This window comes from Nothobranchius furzeri, chromosome 3 (assembly GCF_043380555.1).
Source record: "Nothobranchius furzeri strain GRZ-AD chromosome 3, NfurGRZ-RIMD1, whole genome shotgun sequence".
Taxonomy (NCBI): domain Eukaryota; kingdom Metazoa; phylum Chordata; class Actinopteri; order Cyprinodontiformes; family Nothobranchiidae; genus Nothobranchius; species Nothobranchius furzeri.
The window spans coordinates 87,610,036-87,631,718 of NC_091743.1; the positions used below are offsets into that span (position 1 = coordinate 87,610,036).

At 44.6% G+C, this 21,683-nt stretch overlaps 1 protein-coding gene across 3 annotated transcripts in view; it reads left to right on the forward strand.

Moving 5' to 3' along the window:
• aco1 (aconitase 1, soluble) overlaps positions 1–21,683 on the forward strand; it is a 40,459-nt gene that overhangs the window by 18,060 nt on the left and 716 nt on the right. For all 3 annotated transcript variants that reach the window (XM_054733829.1, XM_054733836.2, XM_054733824.2), the window contains exons 13-20: positions 4,990–5,074; positions 6,312–6,468; positions 8,062–8,186; positions 8,266–8,370; positions 10,330–10,472; positions 20,793–20,940; positions 21,241–21,363; positions 21,441–21,626. In XM_054733829.1, the coding sequence (XP_054589804.1) occupies positions 4,990–5,074; positions 6,312–6,468; positions 8,062–8,186; positions 8,266–8,370; positions 10,330–10,472; positions 20,793–20,940; positions 21,241–21,363; positions 21,441–21,626 (1,072 nt within the window). The remainder of the gene's footprint in view (positions 1–4,989; positions 5,075–6,311; positions 6,469–8,061; positions 8,187–8,265; positions 8,371–10,329; positions 10,473–20,792; positions 20,941–21,240; positions 21,364–21,440; positions 21,627–21,683) is intronic.

Here is a 21,683-nt window from a genome sequence, read left to right on the forward strand (position 1 = left end):
CGATCTGATAGAGAGAGAGAGAGACAGAGAGAGACGGAGACAGAGAGAGAGAGAGAGAGACAGAGGGAGAGAGAGAGAGAGAGACAGAGAGAAAGAATCGGTGGACGCTTCTCCAAATACGCATTATTATTTTCATAATTTCATTATTATTTCTCCTGGAAGCGCTCAGTCAGACCGAGTGCTGTGATGTCAGGAGATCCGGTCTTGGGGAGGGAGCGGGGTAGAGTGACGGCAGCTGCAGCGTAAACATCTGTCTTTTTTTATTTAGGGACACGGAGAAGTTAAAACTAGAGAGAAACTGGGAGGAAGCTTTGGTTCATTTGAAGTTACAGGAGATCTTGTCTCCTATCTGCTCCTCCAGAGACAGCATGGACATGAGGGTTACATGTTGAGGGTCACACAGGACAGGTTAGTGCAGTCACACAGTCGAGCTGGAGGGGGACAGGTGTTCTCCTTCTTTATATTGCAAGCTTGTGTGTGCATTACAGCCAGCGATACAAGCAGCAGCAGCAGTGCCCCTTTAACTTTCAGGGCTCTACATGGTCAAGGTCCTCCCTATATTACTGAACTGTCAAAGCCTTACGGGCCATTCCCATCTGTACCGGGTCGGCCCGGGCCGGGTAGCCCCAGTCGGCCCCAGCCTGGCCCGGTTGATTCCACACATCCTTGTCTTAAGCCCATGTGGGCTGATTCTACCCACCAATCAGAGGCTTGCTCTAATGGAAGGTGTGAATGGGCTGATTCTACCCACCAATCAGAGGCTTGCTCTAATGGAAGGTGTGAATGGGCTGATTCTACCCACCAATCAGAGGCTTGCTCTAATGGAAGGTGTGAATTTGCTGTCAGCAGTAGGCGTGTTGGCCCTGGTCGGCCTGAAGCAGTACCCCTCGGGAAGAGGGCCGAGAATGAGCCTTGGTTGGCCCGGGAAAATTCCAGGCCACCCAGATATGTAAACAACCTACGCTACCCGGCCCGGGCCGACCCGGTACAGGTGGGAATGGGGCTTTATGCTCCAACCCGAGCCCTCAGGTCCACCCACCAGAACCTACTAGAAGTTCCAAAGACCAGATATAAAAGTCGAGGTGATTGCTCCTTCCAGACTGTTGCACCACGACTTTGGAATGATCTTCCTTTATCCTTACGTAGCATTGACAGTCTGGACACTTTTAAAAAACAGCTGAAGACCCTTTTATTTAAAGCTGCTTTTACCTAAACCTTTTATTTTCTTATTTTTACTCTAATTTGTAATCTTTCATCTGTTTATGAAATTTGATCCATGGGTGCGGCATTGAGTCATAGGCTTTCTTGTAATCAATCCAGGTCGTACACTGGTTGTTGTATCGGGCTTTGCAGTCTTGGACAATTGTTCAGTCTATCAGCAGCTCTGCCAAAGCCCTTCTGTGCTGTGCTCATGTATTGATCCATGTGCCCACTCGTCGTAGTCGCTATGATGCCTGACATGAGCTTCCATATTGCGGAGAGACAGGCTATTGCCCGATAGTTGGATGGGACTGTACCCTTGGAGGGGTCCTTCATGGTCAGGATTGTGCATCCTTCAGTCAGCCATTCAGGGTGAGTCCCATCCTTTAGAAGCTAGTTCATTTGTGCCGCCAGGCGTTCGTGGAGTGCAGTGAGCTTCTTAAGCCAGTAGACGTGTATCATGTCAGGTCCTGGTGCTGTCCTGTTTTTATACCTGAGACTTTTTCCTGAATGTCTGCCACAGTGGTGGATACTGGCCTCTGCTCAGGGATGTTGCTATTTGCATGCCTCCTTCTCCCAAATGCCCTTCCAGTACTGTTCAGTCTAAAGCCTTGGTGGGTCTACTCTGCTGTTATTACCCTGCCACTGAGAATACACTTTACCTGGTTGGGTCGAGACGAGCTGGTTTATTTGTCTGGCTTCACTGTCTCTTGTGTATCTCTTTAGGTTTCCTCCTTGTGCCTGATAGTTGCCTCATTTCTCTCCATGCTGCCTTGATTTTGGCCTCCAACCTTCTCTTCCATGGTGGGTATTGTCTGTCATAGGTGCTCTTGTTCTTATAGCCAAGCATCTCAGCTCATTGGTCAGTTGGCGTCGGGGGTACCTGGTGTTTATTCGTGCCATTATCCTATCAGTCGTGTCAGGCCTAGTCCACACGTAGCCGGGTTTTTTGAAAACGAATATCCGCCCCTCCAGAAACTTGCATCCACACCACCGCGTTTTAAAAACAAACTCTGTCCACACGTACCCGGATAAATACGTTGTTAAGGACATGCCAGACCTGTAGGCGGCAGTACTTCCCCCGTTCTTAACCTCGTCCTTCGTCTGTGGTCTTACGCATGGAGCAGTAATTCCGCTTGCAAAAACAAACAAGCAGAAAGCGCTTGGACAATTGATGGATCGGGTAGTGACAGAGCGCAGCTCTGAGGGCTTCCATGATGCCGGCTAGTGTAAACGCAGGTCGCACACGTGATGTCAGCATTTTTTGTCGCGGAAAGTGACGCTGCGGACCTTAAAACTCCGGTTATGTCCGTCCACACGCAGACACCCAAAACGGAGAAAACGCAGATCTTCACTTTGGCCGGAGTTTTTAAAAAGATCCGTTTTCGTGTGAAAAAACTCTGTTTTCGTGTGGATGACAGGCCAAAACTTAGAAAAATATCTACGTTTTGGCAGATCCCCGGCTACGTGTGGACAGGGCCTCAGTATCTGCCTTGTTCAGCATTGTTTCACTTATTGGGGCTTCGTACCCAATCTCTGTATGGGTAGATGATGTTAACTGCCTTCTGACCTTGTGTCCTGGCTACCCCTTGCCGTAGTATTTGTGTTGAATCTCGTCAATATCTAGTTGTGATAGCAGTTGCCGTTTGTGGATGTTGGAACACTGAGCTACTAGTTGTTTGGCTGTTAGTGTTGAGTGCGGGATTTGAAGTAACCATTCTTCCCGCATTCCTTGCATGTAACCCCTCTGACTAGGGTTACTGGAGTAGTAGCAGCATTCCAAGAGATCCAGGTTCTGGCATCTCGCCCATTCCCATCTTGGGCCATTTGCCCACTTTTCATCAGGGTGCTCTGGTTCCCCTGCACCTGACGCAGACCTTGTTAGGCCAGGTGACGTCTGAGCCGGCATCTCATTAATTTTGGTTGCTCTCATCTTGGTTATGAAGTGGGCAAATGGCACCAAGGGTCTTGCCTAAGGATCCTTGGTAGGCAATAGCATCAAGGGTCTTGTCTTTTTTATACTATTTTTATCCTTTACCATTCAGAACTTTGTTTAAAAGTGCTTTATAAATAAAGTTATTATTATTATAAACCTTTACTCCAAAATCAGCTTTAACAGACGGCTACCAGCCCCGTGCTGCCTAGACGACCTCCTGCTGGAGTGTTGGATCATTTCTTTCTGATTATTGGTGTAATGCCAAATGGAATAGAATAGAATACTTTATTAATTCTACAGTAGGGAAATTAACTTGTTACAGCAGAACAAACACTTAGAGCAAAGAAAGAACAGTAATAAGGCAAGGCAAGGCAGCTTTATTTCTAGAGCATATTTCAAACACAGAGGCAATTCAATGTGCTTTACAATTATCAGGACATAATATGAAAACAACATAAATACACAAACTAAAATACACACAGATGAATTACAGTTTAGAGCTAAATAAGGAGACAAAGTTACAGCGCAGATTACGGTGGAGATGACGCATGATAAGAAACGATGCTTTTAAATGCTGATGAGTACATGAGGGTTTTTAGTTCTGATTTAAACAACACTAGGGTTGGGGTAGATCTGAGGTCATGGGGGAGCTGATTCCATATGTGAGCAGCCTAGTAGTTAAATGCATCTCCACCATGTTTGGTTCTGACCCGTAGTTCTACCAGCTGATTGTTTCCAAGGGATCTCAGAGCCCTATTGGGTGTTTATACAGGAATGAGATCTGACATGTATTTTGGTCCCATGCCATTGAGTGATTTATAAACTAGTAGGAGCACTTTGAAGTATATTCTGTAGTTTACTGGTAACCAGTGTAGGGATCTAAGAACAGGAGTGATGTTCTCTTAGTTCTTGTTAAGACTCTAGCAGCAGCATTCTGAACAAGCTGCAGTTGCTTCACAGCTTTTTTGGGAAGACCAGTTAGGAGACCATTGCGATAGTCCAGCTGACTAGAAATAAAAGCATGAATACGTTTCTCTAAGTCTGGTCTGGACTTGAGACCTCTGACTCTTGATGTTTGATGAAGGTGATAAAACGCTGATTTAGTTAAAGCCTTAATATGTCCAGAGAAGCTCAGGTCAGAGTCAATGATAACACCAAGATTTCTAACCTGGGTATTTGTCTTTATTCCCCTGGAGTCCAGCTGAGCAATAACATCCATTCTATCCTTCTTGTTGTCAAAGACAATAACTTCAGTCTTGTCTTTGTTTAGTTGGAGGAAGTTTGACTGCATCCAGTCATTTACTTGTTCTAGACACTAACAGAGTGAGTCCAGAGGACGACAGTCACTAGGTGATAAGGCTAGGTAGATCTGGGTGTCATTAGCATAGCTATGATAGGCAATGTTGTTATTAAGTATGACCTGACCCAGGGGGAGCATGTAGAGATCCAGACTAGCTGTTGGCAAGCTAGTCTTGTTTGGTCATAAATACAGCCAAGTATCAGGGACAGCAGTAGCTAAGGAGGTAGAGCGGGTTGTCCTGCAATAACAGCGTTGACGGTTCGATCCTGACTCCCAGCAGAGAATGGTACTGTTGTGCCCTTAGGCAAGTACTTGACCTGCCTTGCCTGCTGGTGGTGGTCGGAGCAACTGGTGGTGCCATCTCTCAGCAGCCTCACCTCTGTCAGTGTGCCCCAGCTTAGCTATAGTTCAATGTATCACCACCAGGGAGTGAATGTGTGAATGGGTGGAAGACTGATTGTGTTGTAAAGCTCCTTGGGGGGTTCAAGAATTCTAGAAGGAACTATACGAATGCAGGCCATTTACCAAAGTATCATGTGTTTTCTCTTACTAGCTTTGAGGTGGTTGGCTACGGCTGTATGACGTGTATAGGAAACAGTGGTCCGCTACCTGATCCAGTGGTGGAGGCCATAACTCAGGTATGTGTGTTCTTTATATTTATAATAATATATATTAGAAGCTGCCTTCATTTCACTGCTGCATCGTACACACACACACACACACACACACACACACACACACACACACACACACCCCTCTTCGATAGAGACAAAACAATAGGGCTGCAACAACGAATCGATAAATTCGATGAAAATCGATTACTAAAAGCGTTGGCAACGAATTGCGTCATCGATTCGTTGTGTTGCACAACTCTTCTTTATGTCTGGACTTGCTCTTTAAAGAGCAAGTCAAGCCCTACCAGAGTCTAACTCCACTCTCACTTCCTGTTTGAAAAATGCAACAAATGCTGTTGCCTGGCAGACCGAGAAGGCGGAGCTGCTAACAAATACACACACACACAGGCTCACGACAGCATTGTGACATCATAATGTACCAGTTTACATCATAGCATACCTCTTAGCCAATAGCAGTGGCAGATTTAAATTAAAATACAGTGCAGAGTTTTTACCTGACAACGGCACAACACTGCCAGTTTTAGGCAGAATATTTAAATTTTAACTAAGATGCACTGAAGTGCCAAATTATTGACGACACGTGTCTGCAGCACGATTAGATACTCGTTTATTTAGTTTATCAGCAAAAAAAAGTTGATTTGGGGGTGACTTGCTCTTTAAGCTGGTTAACTTGGACCAAGCATTTTAGGTCACAGATAGGTGTAGCTTAGGGTCTCTGTCTATACACCTTATAAGACAATTTAGGTGATGGCATGTTGTTTTTCTGCTATTGAACTGTTTTCTAATAATGTTGTGTTTAATAAAGTGAAGGAAGGAGAGAAATAACGTTTCCCTAGCAGTTTTTAAAAATGTCCCTATGTAATCCGATTAATCGATTAATCGTGTCGAGACCCCATCCGATTCATTGATTATCCAAATAATCGTTTGTTGCAGCCCTACAAAACAAACATGTTCACTTTTTTAAGGGTTTAAATTAAAGAAAAGCATTATTCTTAGTTGAGGCACTTATGCTCCCTGTCTCAGGCGTCTGGCCATTCAACTCAAATAACAGAACCTTAAATTTATAACAAATGACCTAAACTGCACATTGATGCAAAGACGAAACAGAAAATGTCGTACAGCGATGAGGTATTCATGCTCTATTGCCCTGGTAGCCTTTACCGAGGCATTTATATTGCAGCTGTCTTGTCCTTGTTACCAGTTGTGTTGTTGGATAAGCTGACACTTGTTGGTCTTTCAGGGGGATCTGGTTGCTGCTGGCGTTCTGTCTGGAAACAGAAACTTTGAGGGCCGAGTCCACCCCAACACTAGAGCCAACTACTTGGCGTCACCACCACTGGTCATTGCTTATGCAATCGCCGGGACTGTGAGGATAGACTTTGAGAAGGAGCCCATTGGTGAGAATTGTCATACATAAACAACATGTTAGTAGTATTTGAACTTAAGTACTCCTCAATAAGCTGATGTAAGTCTGCCTCTGTTGTCCAGTTTAAAATACATCCAACCTGCGGATGTTTTTGCTCTCCTGATGCAACGCAGTAGCTCAGCATCAGCCTGCTAGCTAACATGTTCTTATATCAATATCAAGAGGAAACTGCCTGACAACACTGAAGTCAATGCGGAAGTTACAAAAATTGCAGTTCCTCGCTCATCCACTAGGGCGGCTCCAGAAAGGAGCAAGTTCCCTTTGACCCCCATGTTAAAAAGGCCAATTTTCACAGCAGAAATAAACATGTTTATATTATTTCTAAAATTATTTTAGGTTTTATTTTTTTAGGTTTTTGCTCAACTGCCGTTTTCTGGCTAAAAGCACCCGCCAAGCTCTGTTAGCTTCGTCAGTTAGCTCGTAGCTACATCGGCTCAAGGTTTGATGAGTGTCAATCATCTGCCCCCACCCTCACTTCCCCGCTCACAGCTCCGTTTATTTTGTGGGAGTGACGAAATGCATTACATGGCCAAGATGGTGGTGGAGAGAACCGCCCTCTGGGCTTTAGTTCAGCTCTTCAGAAACCTACAATGTCGGCACAGAGGTTTTTTTCTTTATGTAAACAGTCAACGGTCTGAATTCCCACCTGCCATTAACTGCATGAGGTTACGGTGTTGTTGTCTATGAATATGTGTAAGATTTAAATGACATGTTATTTAATAAGCCATAAGACGTAGGATTCCATAGAAAATATGAAATCAACCTTATGGATCTGTTGGGTTATTTTTACCAGAAGATTGGACCTTTTTATTGCAGGGATTAGATAACAGCTTCGTATTCACTCAGAGACAACAGAAGAGAGAGTCTAGTTTAAAAGTTTAAAGATTTATTACTAAACAAATTAAACTAGACTAACTTTAACACTAAATGTATGGTGTAACTAAGGTGAATGAGACGGAGAATGGTGTGATTCAATTCAATTAAAGTTTATTTATATAGCGCCAAATCACGACAAGAGTCGTCTCAAGGCACTTCACATAATAAACATTCCAATTCAGGTCAGTTCATTAAGCCAATCAGAAATAATGTTTCACACACACGGGGGGGGGGGGGGGGGGGGGGGGGACGTGTGTGTGTGTGTGTGTGTGTGTGTGCGTGCGTGCGTGCGTGCGTGCTCTGTCTTCTCCATCCCCAGTGAGTCGTGGAGGATGGCTGCTTATACTGAGCCAGGATTCTCTGGAGGTTTCTTCCTGTTAAAAGGGAGTTTTCCTCTCCACTGTCTCTGCATGCTTGCTTAGTTTGAGGATTGCTGTAAAGACTCTGACACTAGTCAGTGACTCGATGCAACCTGCTGGGTTCCTTATATAGGAAACTTTTTACTGATTGGCTTAATGAACTGACCTGAATTGGAATGTTTACTGTGTGAAGGTCCTTGAGACGACTCTGGTCCCGATTTGGTGCTTTATAAATAATCTGAATTGAATGGAATTTTCAAACAGAAGAATTACTACTGATTATTGAGCTTCTGATGCTTTGTGTGGTCTGTTCTCTGCCTTCAATGCAGCCACCAACTCAGAAGGTAAAGACATCTTCCTGAGGGACATCTGGCCCACACGCGAGGAGATCCAGGCTGTGGAGAGGGCTTTTGTCATTCCATCCATGTTCAAAGAAGTCTATGAGAAGATAGAGGTCAGGTCGAGGAAGCTTGAAATACGCTGTAACGGTTTGATTTGAGAGAATCTGACAGTAATGTGGGTCGCTGTTGCAGAAAGTAAATGAGCGCTGGAACTCTTTGGTGGCTCCTTCTGACAAGCTGTACACCTGGGACCCCAAATCCACCTACATCAAGTCACCCCCTTTTTTTGATTGTTTGGTAAGTAGGAATGCACACACACACACACACACACACACACACACACACACACACACACACACACACACACCGTTTAGATACTTTTGATTCTATTTTTTATTTATCTTCTAAAGCAGCTGGAAGTGTCTTTGTTGTGGACATTGTCCCTATTAGTGACAGTTTAAAGGCGTGGTTCACCAACAACCACTTTTTAATAAGTATTTCTGATTATAATGGGTCACTCTTAGTTTTTCCATGCAGACTGAACATGAATATGTTCTCATGCACATCTCCTGCATTAGCTTCTGGTAGAAAACAGATGGTGAAACCCTAGGATTTGAAAATTCTGACAACTACAAATGATATTCAATTAAATTCAATTCAACTTTATTTATATAGCGCCAAATCACGACAAGAGTCGTCTCAAGGCACTTCACATAATAAACATTCCAATTCAGGTCAGTTCATTAAGCCAATCAGAAATAATGTTTCCTATATAAGGAACCCAGCAAATTGCATCAAGTCACTGACACTAGTCAGTGACTTTACAGCAATCCTCATACTAAGCAAGCATAAAGCGACAGTGGAGAGGAAAACTCCCTTTTAACAGGAAGAAACCTCCAGAGAATCCTGGCTCAGTATAAGCAGCCATCCTCCAAAGCAGCCATCCTCCACGACTCACTGGGGATCGAGAAGACAGAGCACGCACACACACACACACACACACACACACACACACACACACACACACACACACACACACACACAGAGGAAGAAGAAATCGCATTAGAGATGATGCTAAAGATTTAGTTTCTAATAGAATTAATTTTACTTGTGAAAAATCCCATGAAGTCATTACTGCTGAGGGCTAAGGGAATAGATGGCTCAGAGCTATGATTCTGTGTGAGTTTAGCAACTGTACTGAAAAGAAATTTAGGATTATGCTTATTCTCCTCAATTAGAACTGAGAAATAAGCAGTTCTAGTTTGTCGAAGCTTATTTTTATGAAGCACAACACTATTTTTCCAGGACAGGTAGGCCTCCTCATGGTACATAGAGCGCCATGTTCTCTCCATTTTCCTAGAGTTTTGTTTTAAAGCTCGTAAATGAGAATTAAACCAGGGAGCCAACTTCCTGTCCCTAATTACCTTCTTTTTTAAAGGGGCAACATCATCTAATGCCACACGTAAAGAGGAATTCACATGATGAACTAAGGCATCAATTTGTGAGGGGCTAGAACTGAAAATATTGCCCTCTGTTACGTTCCTCTGAGATGCTGAGGACAGTAAAGATGGAACAGTTGATTTAAAAGACGCAACAGCGTTGTCAGATAGAGACCGACTAGTGAAATTTACTTTCATGTCTCGAGAACTCAGTTATAAAAAACTCAAAGGTTATCAGAAAGTGGTCCGAGAGGACAGGATTATGTGGAAAGATCGTTATTTCCTCACACTCTATACCATAAGTCAGAACAAGGTCCAATGTATGATGGCAGGAGTGGGTGGAGCTATGTATTCTTTGAGTAAAACCAATTGAGTCTAAGATATTACTAAAGGCTACATTGAGGCTATCATTTTCAATGTCCACATGAATGTTGAAATCCCCCACTACAATGACCTTATCAGTATTTAGCACCAAATCTGATAAAAAATCAGAGATCTGATCCAAAAACTCAGAGTAAGGGCCTGGTGGACGATATAAAACTACAAACAAGAGTGGTTTTACAGTTTTGCAATCTGGATTAGGAAAACTAAGAATAAGATGTTCGAACGAACTGTAACTATTAATTGGGAAGGGACTGATTAATAAGTCCGAATGAAAAACGGTTGCTACTCCTCCTCCTCGCCCTGTACTTCGAGCAATATGATGATTTAAATAATTTGAAGGAGTCGACTCGTTTAAGCTAACATAGTCCTCTTGCTGCAGCCAGGATTCTGTGAGAGAGAGCTGTTAACTTTATTTTCTCTCCGCCTCATTCAGACCATGGCGCTGCAGCCTCCAGAGTCGATAAAGGACGCTTACGTGTTGCTGAACTTAGGCGACTCAGTCACAACGGACCACATTTCTCCTGCAGGGAACATCGCCAGGAACAGCGCTGCAGCACGCTACCTCACCGAGAGAGGGTAAGAGAGCTCACCCCGTCATCTGCCTGACGGCTTTAACTGAACCAAGTCACTCGAAGCTTCAGTTCCTGTAGTCACTGCTGAGGGGCGGGGTCACACCTGGACAGGTCCTTCACAGAGCAGAATTCTTAAATCTATAAAACACGTGTATACTAGGGGTTGTATGACTTAATTTTTTTTTAAGTCGACTGTCAAGTAATGAAAATCGAGTCGACTTTGACTAGTCGTTCATGACGTCATACACCTTAAGCTTGGTTTATGCTTGACGCCTCCGCGAGGTTCGCACGGCTCCGCGCGGTGAAATTGCGTCATTTTGACAACCACGCCCCTCCACCGCGTCTCCGCACGGCCCAAAATTTCCGCATCGCACACCTAGGAAATTTTCTTACCACGCGGACGGTCGGACGCGGAAAAACATGGCGGACTGGCAAGAACTAGTATGACAGGTTCGTAAATACAGACATTTGTATGATTCAGCTCTCAGAGATCACCGTGATCAACATGTTGTTAATAATTCTTGGAGAGAAATAGCTCGCACTGTCGGAAAAGACGAGGACGCTGTTAAAAATGCTGAAATGCCATGTTGTAAACAGTAATTTCTACTTCTACTATGGTGTAGTGTTGGATGCATGCCGTAGAGCTCCATGCTGCCCCCTACAGTTTGGGAGAATATTGGCTCACCGCAGAGACGAGCCGCATCACCAAGCGGAAAGTGAATCCGTCAAGCATAAACCAAGCTTAAAGCGGCGCCGGGGGGGGTTGTTTGCTGGAGTTTTTGACAATTAAAATTGCGCCCACATATTCTAAGTTAAACACATCTCTTTTCACAACGGTAGTTTCTGCATCTTTACTGCTCCGCTTCAGCCCTCTCTCCCCTGCGCAGCAGCAGCAAACTGATGCGCCTGCAGCCTCTCAGAGTTCCTGCTGCTCTAAACTTTAAAAGAATAATTTCATTTTCTGTTCCTCACTTCTGATTACCTTCAGTGGTGTCTGTTTGTTGCAACCAGCAGGTACAAAAACTAACTTGTTTTTATTTGACTATTTTTCTGTCCTGCCTGTTTATTATCTTCCTGCATCTCCTCTCAATCCTAAAGAAAAACTGCTACCTGGGTTCATATATATTCACCTTATGAGTTACCTTTAAACTGCAGTTCTAAAAGATCTACCGACTGCAAAAACAGCGGAGTGCTTGCCCGCCACATCAGTGAGGTGAAGTTATTGGAGGACAAAACAGATGATGCGCCCCGCTCCACAGCAGCGAAACGCATCAGGCACAAATAAAAGACAGAAAACATAAAAGGAAATGAGCCGACATGAACGATCATGTGTTAAATTTGTTTTTGAGGTGGCGACACTTTAATAATGTTACTGTGGCCGTGCTCAGGATGCAGATGTCTGGAGCGCGTCAATAATCAGAGCTTTGCATTCACATGAGGGGAAGGTTAAATTGCAAGAGGGTAAAGGTCATAATTTGGTTAAATGTCCGTTTTACCGCGGGTGTCAGTACCGACGCTCTGGCACAGCGCATCGCCTCCCGACACGCAGGAGGGGCTCGTCACCTGCTGACAGCAGGCTGCTGTCTTGTTCTAAAATAAAATGTTTTATTTTATTTTAATTACCTTAAAAGACTCAAAGTCTCTTTTTACACTTTATATTTATTTAATCAGGATCGTTGTCAAGTCGACGCCAGAAACAATGAAACACAACTTGAATATCAGATGAACAACAAGGCTTTATTCAACCGGCATTCATACAAGTTATCAATCATGAACGAAACATTTCTCTTACCGTTGCTTATGGGTGGAGAGCTGAACACCCCAGTTAGAAAACGTAATCCATGATAGGTGAAGAACTGAACACATGTAATCCATGAACCTCGTCAGGTAGAATCCTTCAAGCAGCTCTAACCCCCCTGAGCCCTGCTCTGCTCCTTATACATTCCCTGATGTGCGTGCAAAGCTGCACACCTCCACCATGATTACCTTGATTACATCCTCATGATCACATTATGTTCGGCTCTACCATGATTACCCTTGATTACATCCTCATGATAAGTGTGATTGACAAACAGTAGTGATCAATAACTTATATAAAGCAATTATACAACAGATGACAAGTTCATTTTTATTACATTCCACTCTTGAACTTTTCATCTAATTTATGTAACATATCCATCACCATTTCCCCATCAAAACCAACGTCATTTATAACATACCTTGTAGTTCCACTTTAATTTTCATCGTAGTCTTTGCATTATTACCCAATTTATTTCTCTTCTTAATCGAATAACATACCAACAAATAATAAGATTACACAATGTTAGAATGCTGATTATAATTAATGCTGCAATCATAGGTGGAATTAACACTTTATTAGCGGTACTCGACATGCCTGTAAATATATCCCACCAATGATGAGCGGAAGCCTGTTCAATCAATGTAGCAACATGTTTTATTTCCCCTTGTGCCACAAGAGTAGACACCATGAGCCTGGAAAGGTTGGACCTATGAGAGTCAATCAATTTTGCCACTTCAGTGGAACCATCCAATGCGCATTTGAATCGTTCCAGTGAGAGTGTCCAAGGGGAGTGTAAAACCTCCCATTGTATCTTAGTCAGCCGACTAGATACAGTGTAATTACTCAACCAATAGGTCACGTTATTCCATTCCCACATATGTATACCCTTGAGACAACCTGAAAAGGGAACTGAAGGTACCTGTGGGGAATTGGTCATTGTAGCCACGCATAAGGTGTTAGGACCCACCTGCCAAAACTGTTCCTCTGGGGGTGTGACCGTCCAATCACAGAGTACGACCCTTGAATCAGTGAAACATGGATTGCTATGTCCTTTTACCAATGGGCAGGCTAAACCCTTATCAGTCTCATCACAGTGTTTTACTTCATATGTTCGATTTGTTTTAACATCCCACCACTCTCCACTAACATGGAGATACCAAAACCCTTTAGTGGTTATCACCGGCAGTATCTGATATCTACACACAGTCATTACTGATGTCATATTATACTGATCCCAGTATCCAGTACACATAGATTTATTACAAATCGTCATTTCTGCATGTGGCTGTAGCCATAATGAACTACTGATGTTCCATAATGTTCGCCATGCATGATAGTTATTACTCATTACCTGTATTTGAAACCTATTTCTTTGTGTCTCAGCATGAATAGTCTGCAAGGAACAGACTGTCCAATTACCTATGTGTGACAAATTATGCAATGCATCATAAATTTCATTCCAAAGCTTTAGATTCCATTTAAATACACTTTTCCACACATCACTTCCTTCTAACTGACTAGATACAGTCGAAGGCATCCATCTTGCAGTCTTGGTGACAGCTTGTGCGGTGTATTCTCCAGTGTTGGACAGCATAGTTCGTGTTACCTCATTGTCTGCTGTGTTAGCCAGACCATACAAAGTTCCAGTTCCTCCTAGCACGGTGTCATACCATGCTCGCCTCCTCCTGTTGCAAGGCGGAATAGGAGGGAATTTCACAGTCCATCGCACATATTCGGCTACCCTTATTTGTCCCATTTGTTGACAAGTGTGAACCAGGGGAGCTACAGCTGTCTGCGTAGCTCTAGCTGTGTCGGGCAGCACCCAGAATATGTACAAATAGGCGTGTCCTCCTGTGATTACAGTTCCATTCCTGATCCAGAAATCGTGATCAACCTTCATACTCCAATTTGTGCCATTTTGTATGCAAGTACCATTCCCCTGATGGTATGCACAGATGCGCGCTGCAGCATTAAAGGTTACTGTTGATCCTTGAACCAACACCCCCGGGCTGATCACCCTTCCTCGGAATTTAAGACATCCTCTGCACCGGTACATCTTACCGGTAGATGTTAGGTTTCCCAAGTAGCAAGCGTCATTTGCTCTGCATGTGAATGTGCCTTGAGTGCGGTTGGACATACTGCTAACCAATTCCAGATGGCCCATGACCCCTTCTTCCAACACTTGTCCTTCCGTGAGCCCCCAACAGAAATGTGCCCTCAGTGCGATGACAGCGAGGACATGGAGGACGATGACCAAACATCCGACACCACCAGGTCCGCGGAGCCCATCCATCGCCTCGACAAGGGTTCAATCCTTTTGTAGGGGAAGGGGACCCAGTCAACCACCGTCACTCAGACACCCGCCTATGGGATACATACAAAACTGCAGATAGAATGACAAGCATTAATTTTCTCTCCTGTAACATTTGTTTATCGGAATATTAATCCATTTTTCCTCTCCGGGGAACAATACACTTACCACAGCATCTTTTCCCTGTGCAATAATCTCTCCAGCTCTGGGAGGACCATTGAGCTGCTCCACCCACACTTTTGCCCCCGCAGTAAAGTCTGATGATCCAAACCCAGTTTCACCCCTCTGAGTGATAGTGGTAGGTTTAGTAATCTCTTCAACTTTGGACATTACACACCGTTTGATTACTAACTGAGCTATCTTGTCTCCTTTTTCCAGTACCAACGGTTCTTTACCTGTATGCTGACACACCACACCTATTTCCCCTTGATAGTCTGAGTCTATTACCCCAGCTAAAATGGTTAGACCCCTCAAAGCTAAACCACTTCTTGGACACACATGAGCATAAGTTCCTGGTGGACATTGAATTCCCAATCCTGTTTTTACCACTGTCACTTTATTGGTTACTAAAGTGATGCTTTCCAAGATTTTAAGATCTAATCCCACAGAGCCCGCAGTTGCTCTAACAGGGAGTTCTGCCTCAGAAGTTAGTTTCCACATTCGTATAGGAGGGTCAGTAGAAGTTGTTTCCCTTCCTGCCCTGGCAACCATTAGCATCAGTGGAGTAACTCCATCCCCCACGGGTCTGTTATTTAACTGATGTACTGCCCTAGTCAGATTTTCTCTCCATTTGTCCAAAGAATTAGTAACCGATAGTTTCCTTAGTTTCTCTTTCAGTAACCCATTCATTCTCTCAATGAGTCCACTAGCTTTCGGGTGATATGCTACATGATAGATCCATTCTACCGCGTTGTTCTCTGCCCATTCTTTGACCTTATTTCCAGTGAAATGGGTACCATTATCAGTCTGAACCTGCAAAGGTAGTCCATAATAGGTCTCTATTAATGACAGACATTTCAATGTAGCCTCCTGATTGGCGTTATGACACGGATGCACCACCAGTACCCCTGACACCGTATCCACGGCTGTGCATGCATACTTACAGTTTTTACTTTTTGGCAATGGTCCAATGAAATCAATCTGCCAACACTGTCCCGCTTGTTTACCTCGATGTATCTGTCCCTGTATATGTCGAGGGATTCTCTTTTCCTGATGTTGACAAGGTTCACAATCTTCTATGGCAGTTTTAATATCATCAATGATGAGATCTATTCCTCTGTCCCTCGCCCATTTCAATGTTCCCTGCACACCCCAATGTCCAGCAGTAACGTGAGCCCATTTGGCTAATCCAGGACTTGATTGTCTTACAGCCTGAATTTTCACTATCTTATCTACAGTCTGATTATGCAGGGATTCAGGATCATTGTTATTAGTATGAGCATCCACATGTAATACTGACACAGGAATATTTTGGCATTTCTCCCAAATGTCCTTCCATAGGTCAGCTCCCCAAACCTCTTTTGAATGTATCTTCCATTGTGTAGCATGCCAAGTTGGCATCCAAGTTAACATTCCTTGGGCTACTGACCAGGAGTCAGTATAAATACTTACTCCCTGCACCCCAGCCGCCATTATTACCATGTGTACTGCTTTCAACTCCGCCCATTGACTACTCTTTCCTGTCCCTGTGAGTTCCATAACTTGTTGTGTACCAGGGTTAAATGCCCCAGCCTTCCATTTCCTGGTTCCTGCCACATATTGACAGGAACCATCAGTGAACCAGGCTCGCTCCTGCTGCTCTGGGGTGAGTTCGCTCCATCTTACCCCCAGTTTCACAGGAGAATCCTGGATTGGTTTTACCTCAAAAGGCACTTCATCCATTTCTGGAACGTCTGCCACTTGCTCGTGGAGCATTGATACTCCTTTTTCTCCTGGTTTCATTCTCTCAGAAACATACCACTTCCATTTTATGATGCTAGCCTCTTGAGCTACCCCTATGCGGTGAGTTGTAGGATTGCTCATGACCCAAGTTAGAATGGGTATATGTGTTCTCATCATTACTTCATGCCCCACAGTTTGGGCTTCTGTTTCCAACAAAGCCCAATAACATGCCAACAACTGTTTTTCAAATGGAGTATATCTCTGTCCTGCATCAGGCAATTTCCTAGACCAAAAACCCAAAGGTTTTCTGCACCTATCTTGTTTTTGCCACAAACTCCAGTTAGCATAATCATTTACTGCAGAAACCTGTAACTCCACTGGTCCTGACAACATCTTCCCCAAAGAAACAGCTTGTTGGATTGCCTCTTTAGCTAGTTCAAATGACTGTTGTTGATCAGGCCCCCATTCAAACTGCTCCTTCTTCCGAGTGCATCTGTACATAGGCTGCAAGATCTGTCCTAAATGAGGTATGTGGTGTCTCCAGAACCCGAACAACCCAATATACCGCTGAGCATCTGTCTTATTCTGTGGTATTGGGAACCGTGCTATTTTCTCTTTAGCTTTAGTTGTTATCTCTCTTTCCCCTCTATTCCAGATAATTCCCAAGAACTTCACTGACTGTGCAGATCCCTGCACTTTCGCTGGATTTATCTCCCATCCATGATTCTTCATATGTGTTATCAGAAGTGGGAGCAATTGCTCAACCTCTTCTTTAGTGTTTCCCTGAATCATGATGTCATCAATGTAGTGTGATAGCAATATGCCTGATGGGATCTTTAAAGTCGACAGATTTTCAGCCACTATCCTATGACAGATTGTGGGTGAATGCAAATACCCTTGTGGTAATCTGGTGAAGGTGTACTGTCTTCCTTCCCATGTAAAGGCAAACTGTTCCATCTTGTCCTCAGGGATAGGTATGGTAAAGAAAGCATTGGCCAAATCTATCACCGCATACCATGTACCAGAGTGATGCTGCACCCTTTCCACAATCGTGATAACATCCGGAACCGCAGACGTTAAAGGAGGAGTATGTTTATTCAGCGCTCTATAATCCACAGTCATTCTCCATGAACCATCTGATTTCTTCACTGGCCATAAGGGATTATTCCACCGTGTGGTGCATGTTTTCAAAACTCCTGCCTCCAGATATTCTTTAATAGTGTCCGTAATTTCTTTCTGACCCCCAGGCAACCGGTATTGTTTTTGTGATACCACCTGTGTTGCTTCAGGAATGGGAAAAGGTGTCATTTTGACCTTGCCTACCAAAATGGTGTGGATTCTGTTTATACCAAAACAAAATCGACCATGTTTCAGATGAAGAGTCATTCCGGCCAATATATCCATTCCAATAATCCATTCCCTTGCAGGAGCCACTACTACACTGTAATTTCTAATAGGTTGATTTCCTATTTTTAAGGGCAAAGTTACTCCCTTTCCTACTAACATCTGCCCCCCAAGTCCAGTCAAAGGTACAATGTTTCCCTTTATTTTATCAGGATTGCCATGAATTACCGAGGCCTCCGCCCCAGTGTCAACCAATGCCATTACTGTCTGTACTGATTTTTTCCAATAAATCTGTAATTCCACATGTGGTCTGATATCATTTATTGACCATCCTGAGGCACTGGCAACAACCCGAGCTTGACCTTCATCCTATTCATCATCATGTTCCCTTCGGTGCTGTTTTTCCTTTCTACGCTTCACTGCCGCCACCTGATAACACTCATCTGAACTCTCCTCCTCTGAAGATTCCTTGGGAGGGGCGGAAGGTTCAGCAGGCTTCGACGCCACCTCCCTGATCACATTCTGCAACATTCCAGCCAATTCTGACACAGACATCCTGTCGTCCTTTTCAGGACAATGTCTGAACTGACAACGGACCTTCAGTCCCATTTGTCTGCATTTCTCCATCAATGCATTAGTGGGCAATCCATCAATCTCCTCAAACGGCACTCCCGCTTGTCGCAGTGCCCTCCACAAATCTGTTCTAGAGGGGCCCATTGCCCCCCCTTTACGACCCCTTGAACGTGGATCAATCCTGGGTTTATTTTCAGTTCTAGCTCCCTCTCTCCTCGTCTCAGACCAATCACCCAGCGTGGTGAGTTCGCCAAGACGATCTTTTATCGCGGCAAAAGTCTGGTCTGCCGCGCCAAACAACAAGCTGGTCACCATGGGTTTATAATGTGGTGGGGCATGTCTGATGAGGTGATCTCTAGTTGCCTTAGAGATGTTACAGTCCACCACTCCAGCTCCCCCGTTTCGAGCCACTTGCTCTCTAATAGTGAGTCTGGTGAGCCGCTGAATGGCATCTCTCACTGTCTGCCATTGCCCTTTAATCTCAGACCAGTCCGCCGTGGTAGGATAGATTACATGACATGCCAGAGCATATGCATCCCCCACATTGAAATCTTCATCAGCTGGCAATGCCCGGACTGTAGCCCGGTATTCAGCATTTATCTGTGCATCAGTACTTAATCCTGAAAATCTCATGGCATCACCGGCATCTATGGCTATATCACACGCGCCATCCTCCATAAGGCGATTAAGCCAGGAGTCAGTTGGTTCGCCTGGGCGCTGTTTCAGCTTCCCATTCATGTGATTTAACTCATCTTGTGAATAATCCTCTAGCGTTGTTAGCAGCCTAGGGGCGGGTTGTGGCTGCTGTTGTAACATCCTTTTTATATTACCCGCCTCATCGAGTTCCGGCCGTCCCTGATCATCCACCATATCTACCAGTATTGGTGGAATAATTTGCTGTTCTCGCCGACGCCTAGTAATAGGTCTTTGTTCTGACATCTTTATCCCCTGTAATGATGGATACAAGGGCTGAGGTGGTGGGTCAGGTTTAATCGCCCACTCCTCCTCCTCATCATCCCCCCAAAGATCCCCGTTCCATTTCTCCGGGTTCCAATCTTCACCAACATTCTTTACAAACGCCCGGATCTGAGCAGGACCTGTTCTACGAGGTCGCTTCTTTTCCTTCCTTTGCGCTCGAGACACAAAAGTCAGCGTTTTATCCAAAACATTCTGAGCATGCTTTAGCTCTTTCCCCATCACACACACTCTCTGCTCAAACTCTGAGCATGATTTTTCAACTTCTTCAGCATGGATTTTCTCCTGCGCCGCTCGCTCTCTACAACTGCTCAATTCTAACTCCTGTTTTTTCCATGCTTCTGCAAAAAGCCACATCATATCTCTCACTCCTGCCAGCGGCGCTTTTTCTTTAACTTCTATCCGCGTCAAACGGTCCAGCACCACGGCGGGGCTGACCACTCCATTTAACTCTCCCCACGGCCCAGGGCGTCCACCGCGCTGCCTTAACATATCACCAATGGTTCGGAACTCCTCCGTTTCCCAGCCGGGAATCGGCACGGGAATCGGCGTTCCCTCCCCAGAAGCACTCGGCTCCTTTTTGCTTCTCCAAAAACACTTCATTGTTGCTGGAATAGCTTGACTGATCCTGTTCGTGACGCCAAAAATGTTCTAAAATAAAATGTTTTATTTTATTTTAATTACCTTAAAAGACTCAAAGTCTCTTTTTACACTTTATATTTATTTAATCAGGATCGTTGTCAAGTCGACGCCAGAAACAATGAAACACAACTTGAATATCAGATGAACAACAAGGCTTTATTCAACCGGCATTCATACAAGTTATCAATCATGAACGAAACATTTCTCTTACCGTTGCTTATGGGTGGAGAGCTGAACACCCCAGTTAGAAAACGTAATCCATGATAGGTGAAGAACTGAACACATGTAATCCATGAACCTCGTCAGGTAGAATCCTCCAAGCAGCTCTAACCCCCCTGAGCCCTGCTCTGCTACTTATACATTCCCTGATGTGCGTGCAAAGCTGCACACCTCTACCATGATTACCTTGATTATATCCTCATGATCACATTATGTTCGGCTCTACCATGATTACCTTGATTATATCCTCATGATAAGTGTGATTGACAAACAGTAGTGATCAATAACTTATATAAAGCAATTATACAACAGATGACAAGTTCATTTTTATTACATGTCTTTTCCGAAGACTGCCTCTTGTCGGTCACGTCGGTTATGACGTGACAGCGACTAGTCAATGACAGGCATAAAAAGTCACTACAGAGCAGCGAAGTCGACTAGTCACTAGTTCATACAAGCCCTAGTGTATACGCTCTGTATGACACACACGTACACACACTAATTATAATGATCTGCTCTGATGTCATACAAAGCTCCGGTTTCATCTTCTCCCGCTCCTCTCTGGGTTTGTCTGACAGTCTAACTCCTAGAGAATTCAACTCCTACGGCTCCCGCAGAGGAAACGACGCCATCATGGCCAGAGGGACGTTCGCCAACATCCGGCTCTTTAACAAGTTCCTGAACAAGCAGGCGCCACAAACCGTTTACCTGCCAACCGGAGAGACGGTCAGACTGGAGCAGCGTCAGAGCGCCTCCATGTTTTTTCTGTCCATTCACACGATCTTTATTTATTAACCCTCCCGCTGTCCTAATGGGTGTGACCCCGCGAGGACAGTTGACCATTGAGCAGGGATGATGGTTTATCCCTTGGGTCCACGTGGCAGGGGTGAGGAGTGAGCATCACCTCACCCCTGCCACGTGGACCTCAGCGGGAGGGTTAACCCAGAATGGATCAATCAGCCAGTCAAACCTGATTCCATCCTCCTGAGGTGAGAAGTCACACTTTGTTGTTTCTTTGTTATCCAGCTGGATGTGTTTGATGCTGCAGAGCGGTACCAGCAGTCTGGTATCCCACTGCTGGTTCTGGCAGGAAAGGAGTACGGCTCAGGAAGCTCCAGAGACTGGGCTGCTAAGGGCCCCTTTCTGCTGGTGAGACACACAGCAGTACACCTAGTCAGCTGCTGCTCATCAGAAGTCGATCTTAGAAAGTCCGGTTGTGTTTTTAGGGAATCAAGGCGGTCCTAGCAGAGAGCTATGAGCGAATCCACCGCAGTAACCTCGTTGGGATGGGGGTGATTCCTCTGGAGTATCTCCCAGGAGACACAGCAGACAGCCTGGGCCTGACCGGCCGAGAGCGCTACACCCTCGTCATCCCTGAGCCGCTCACACCCCGGATGGTCGTCGATGTGAAGGTGAGCTGTGAACACACACACACACGCACACACACTCGAGTGATGTGTTGATGTAAT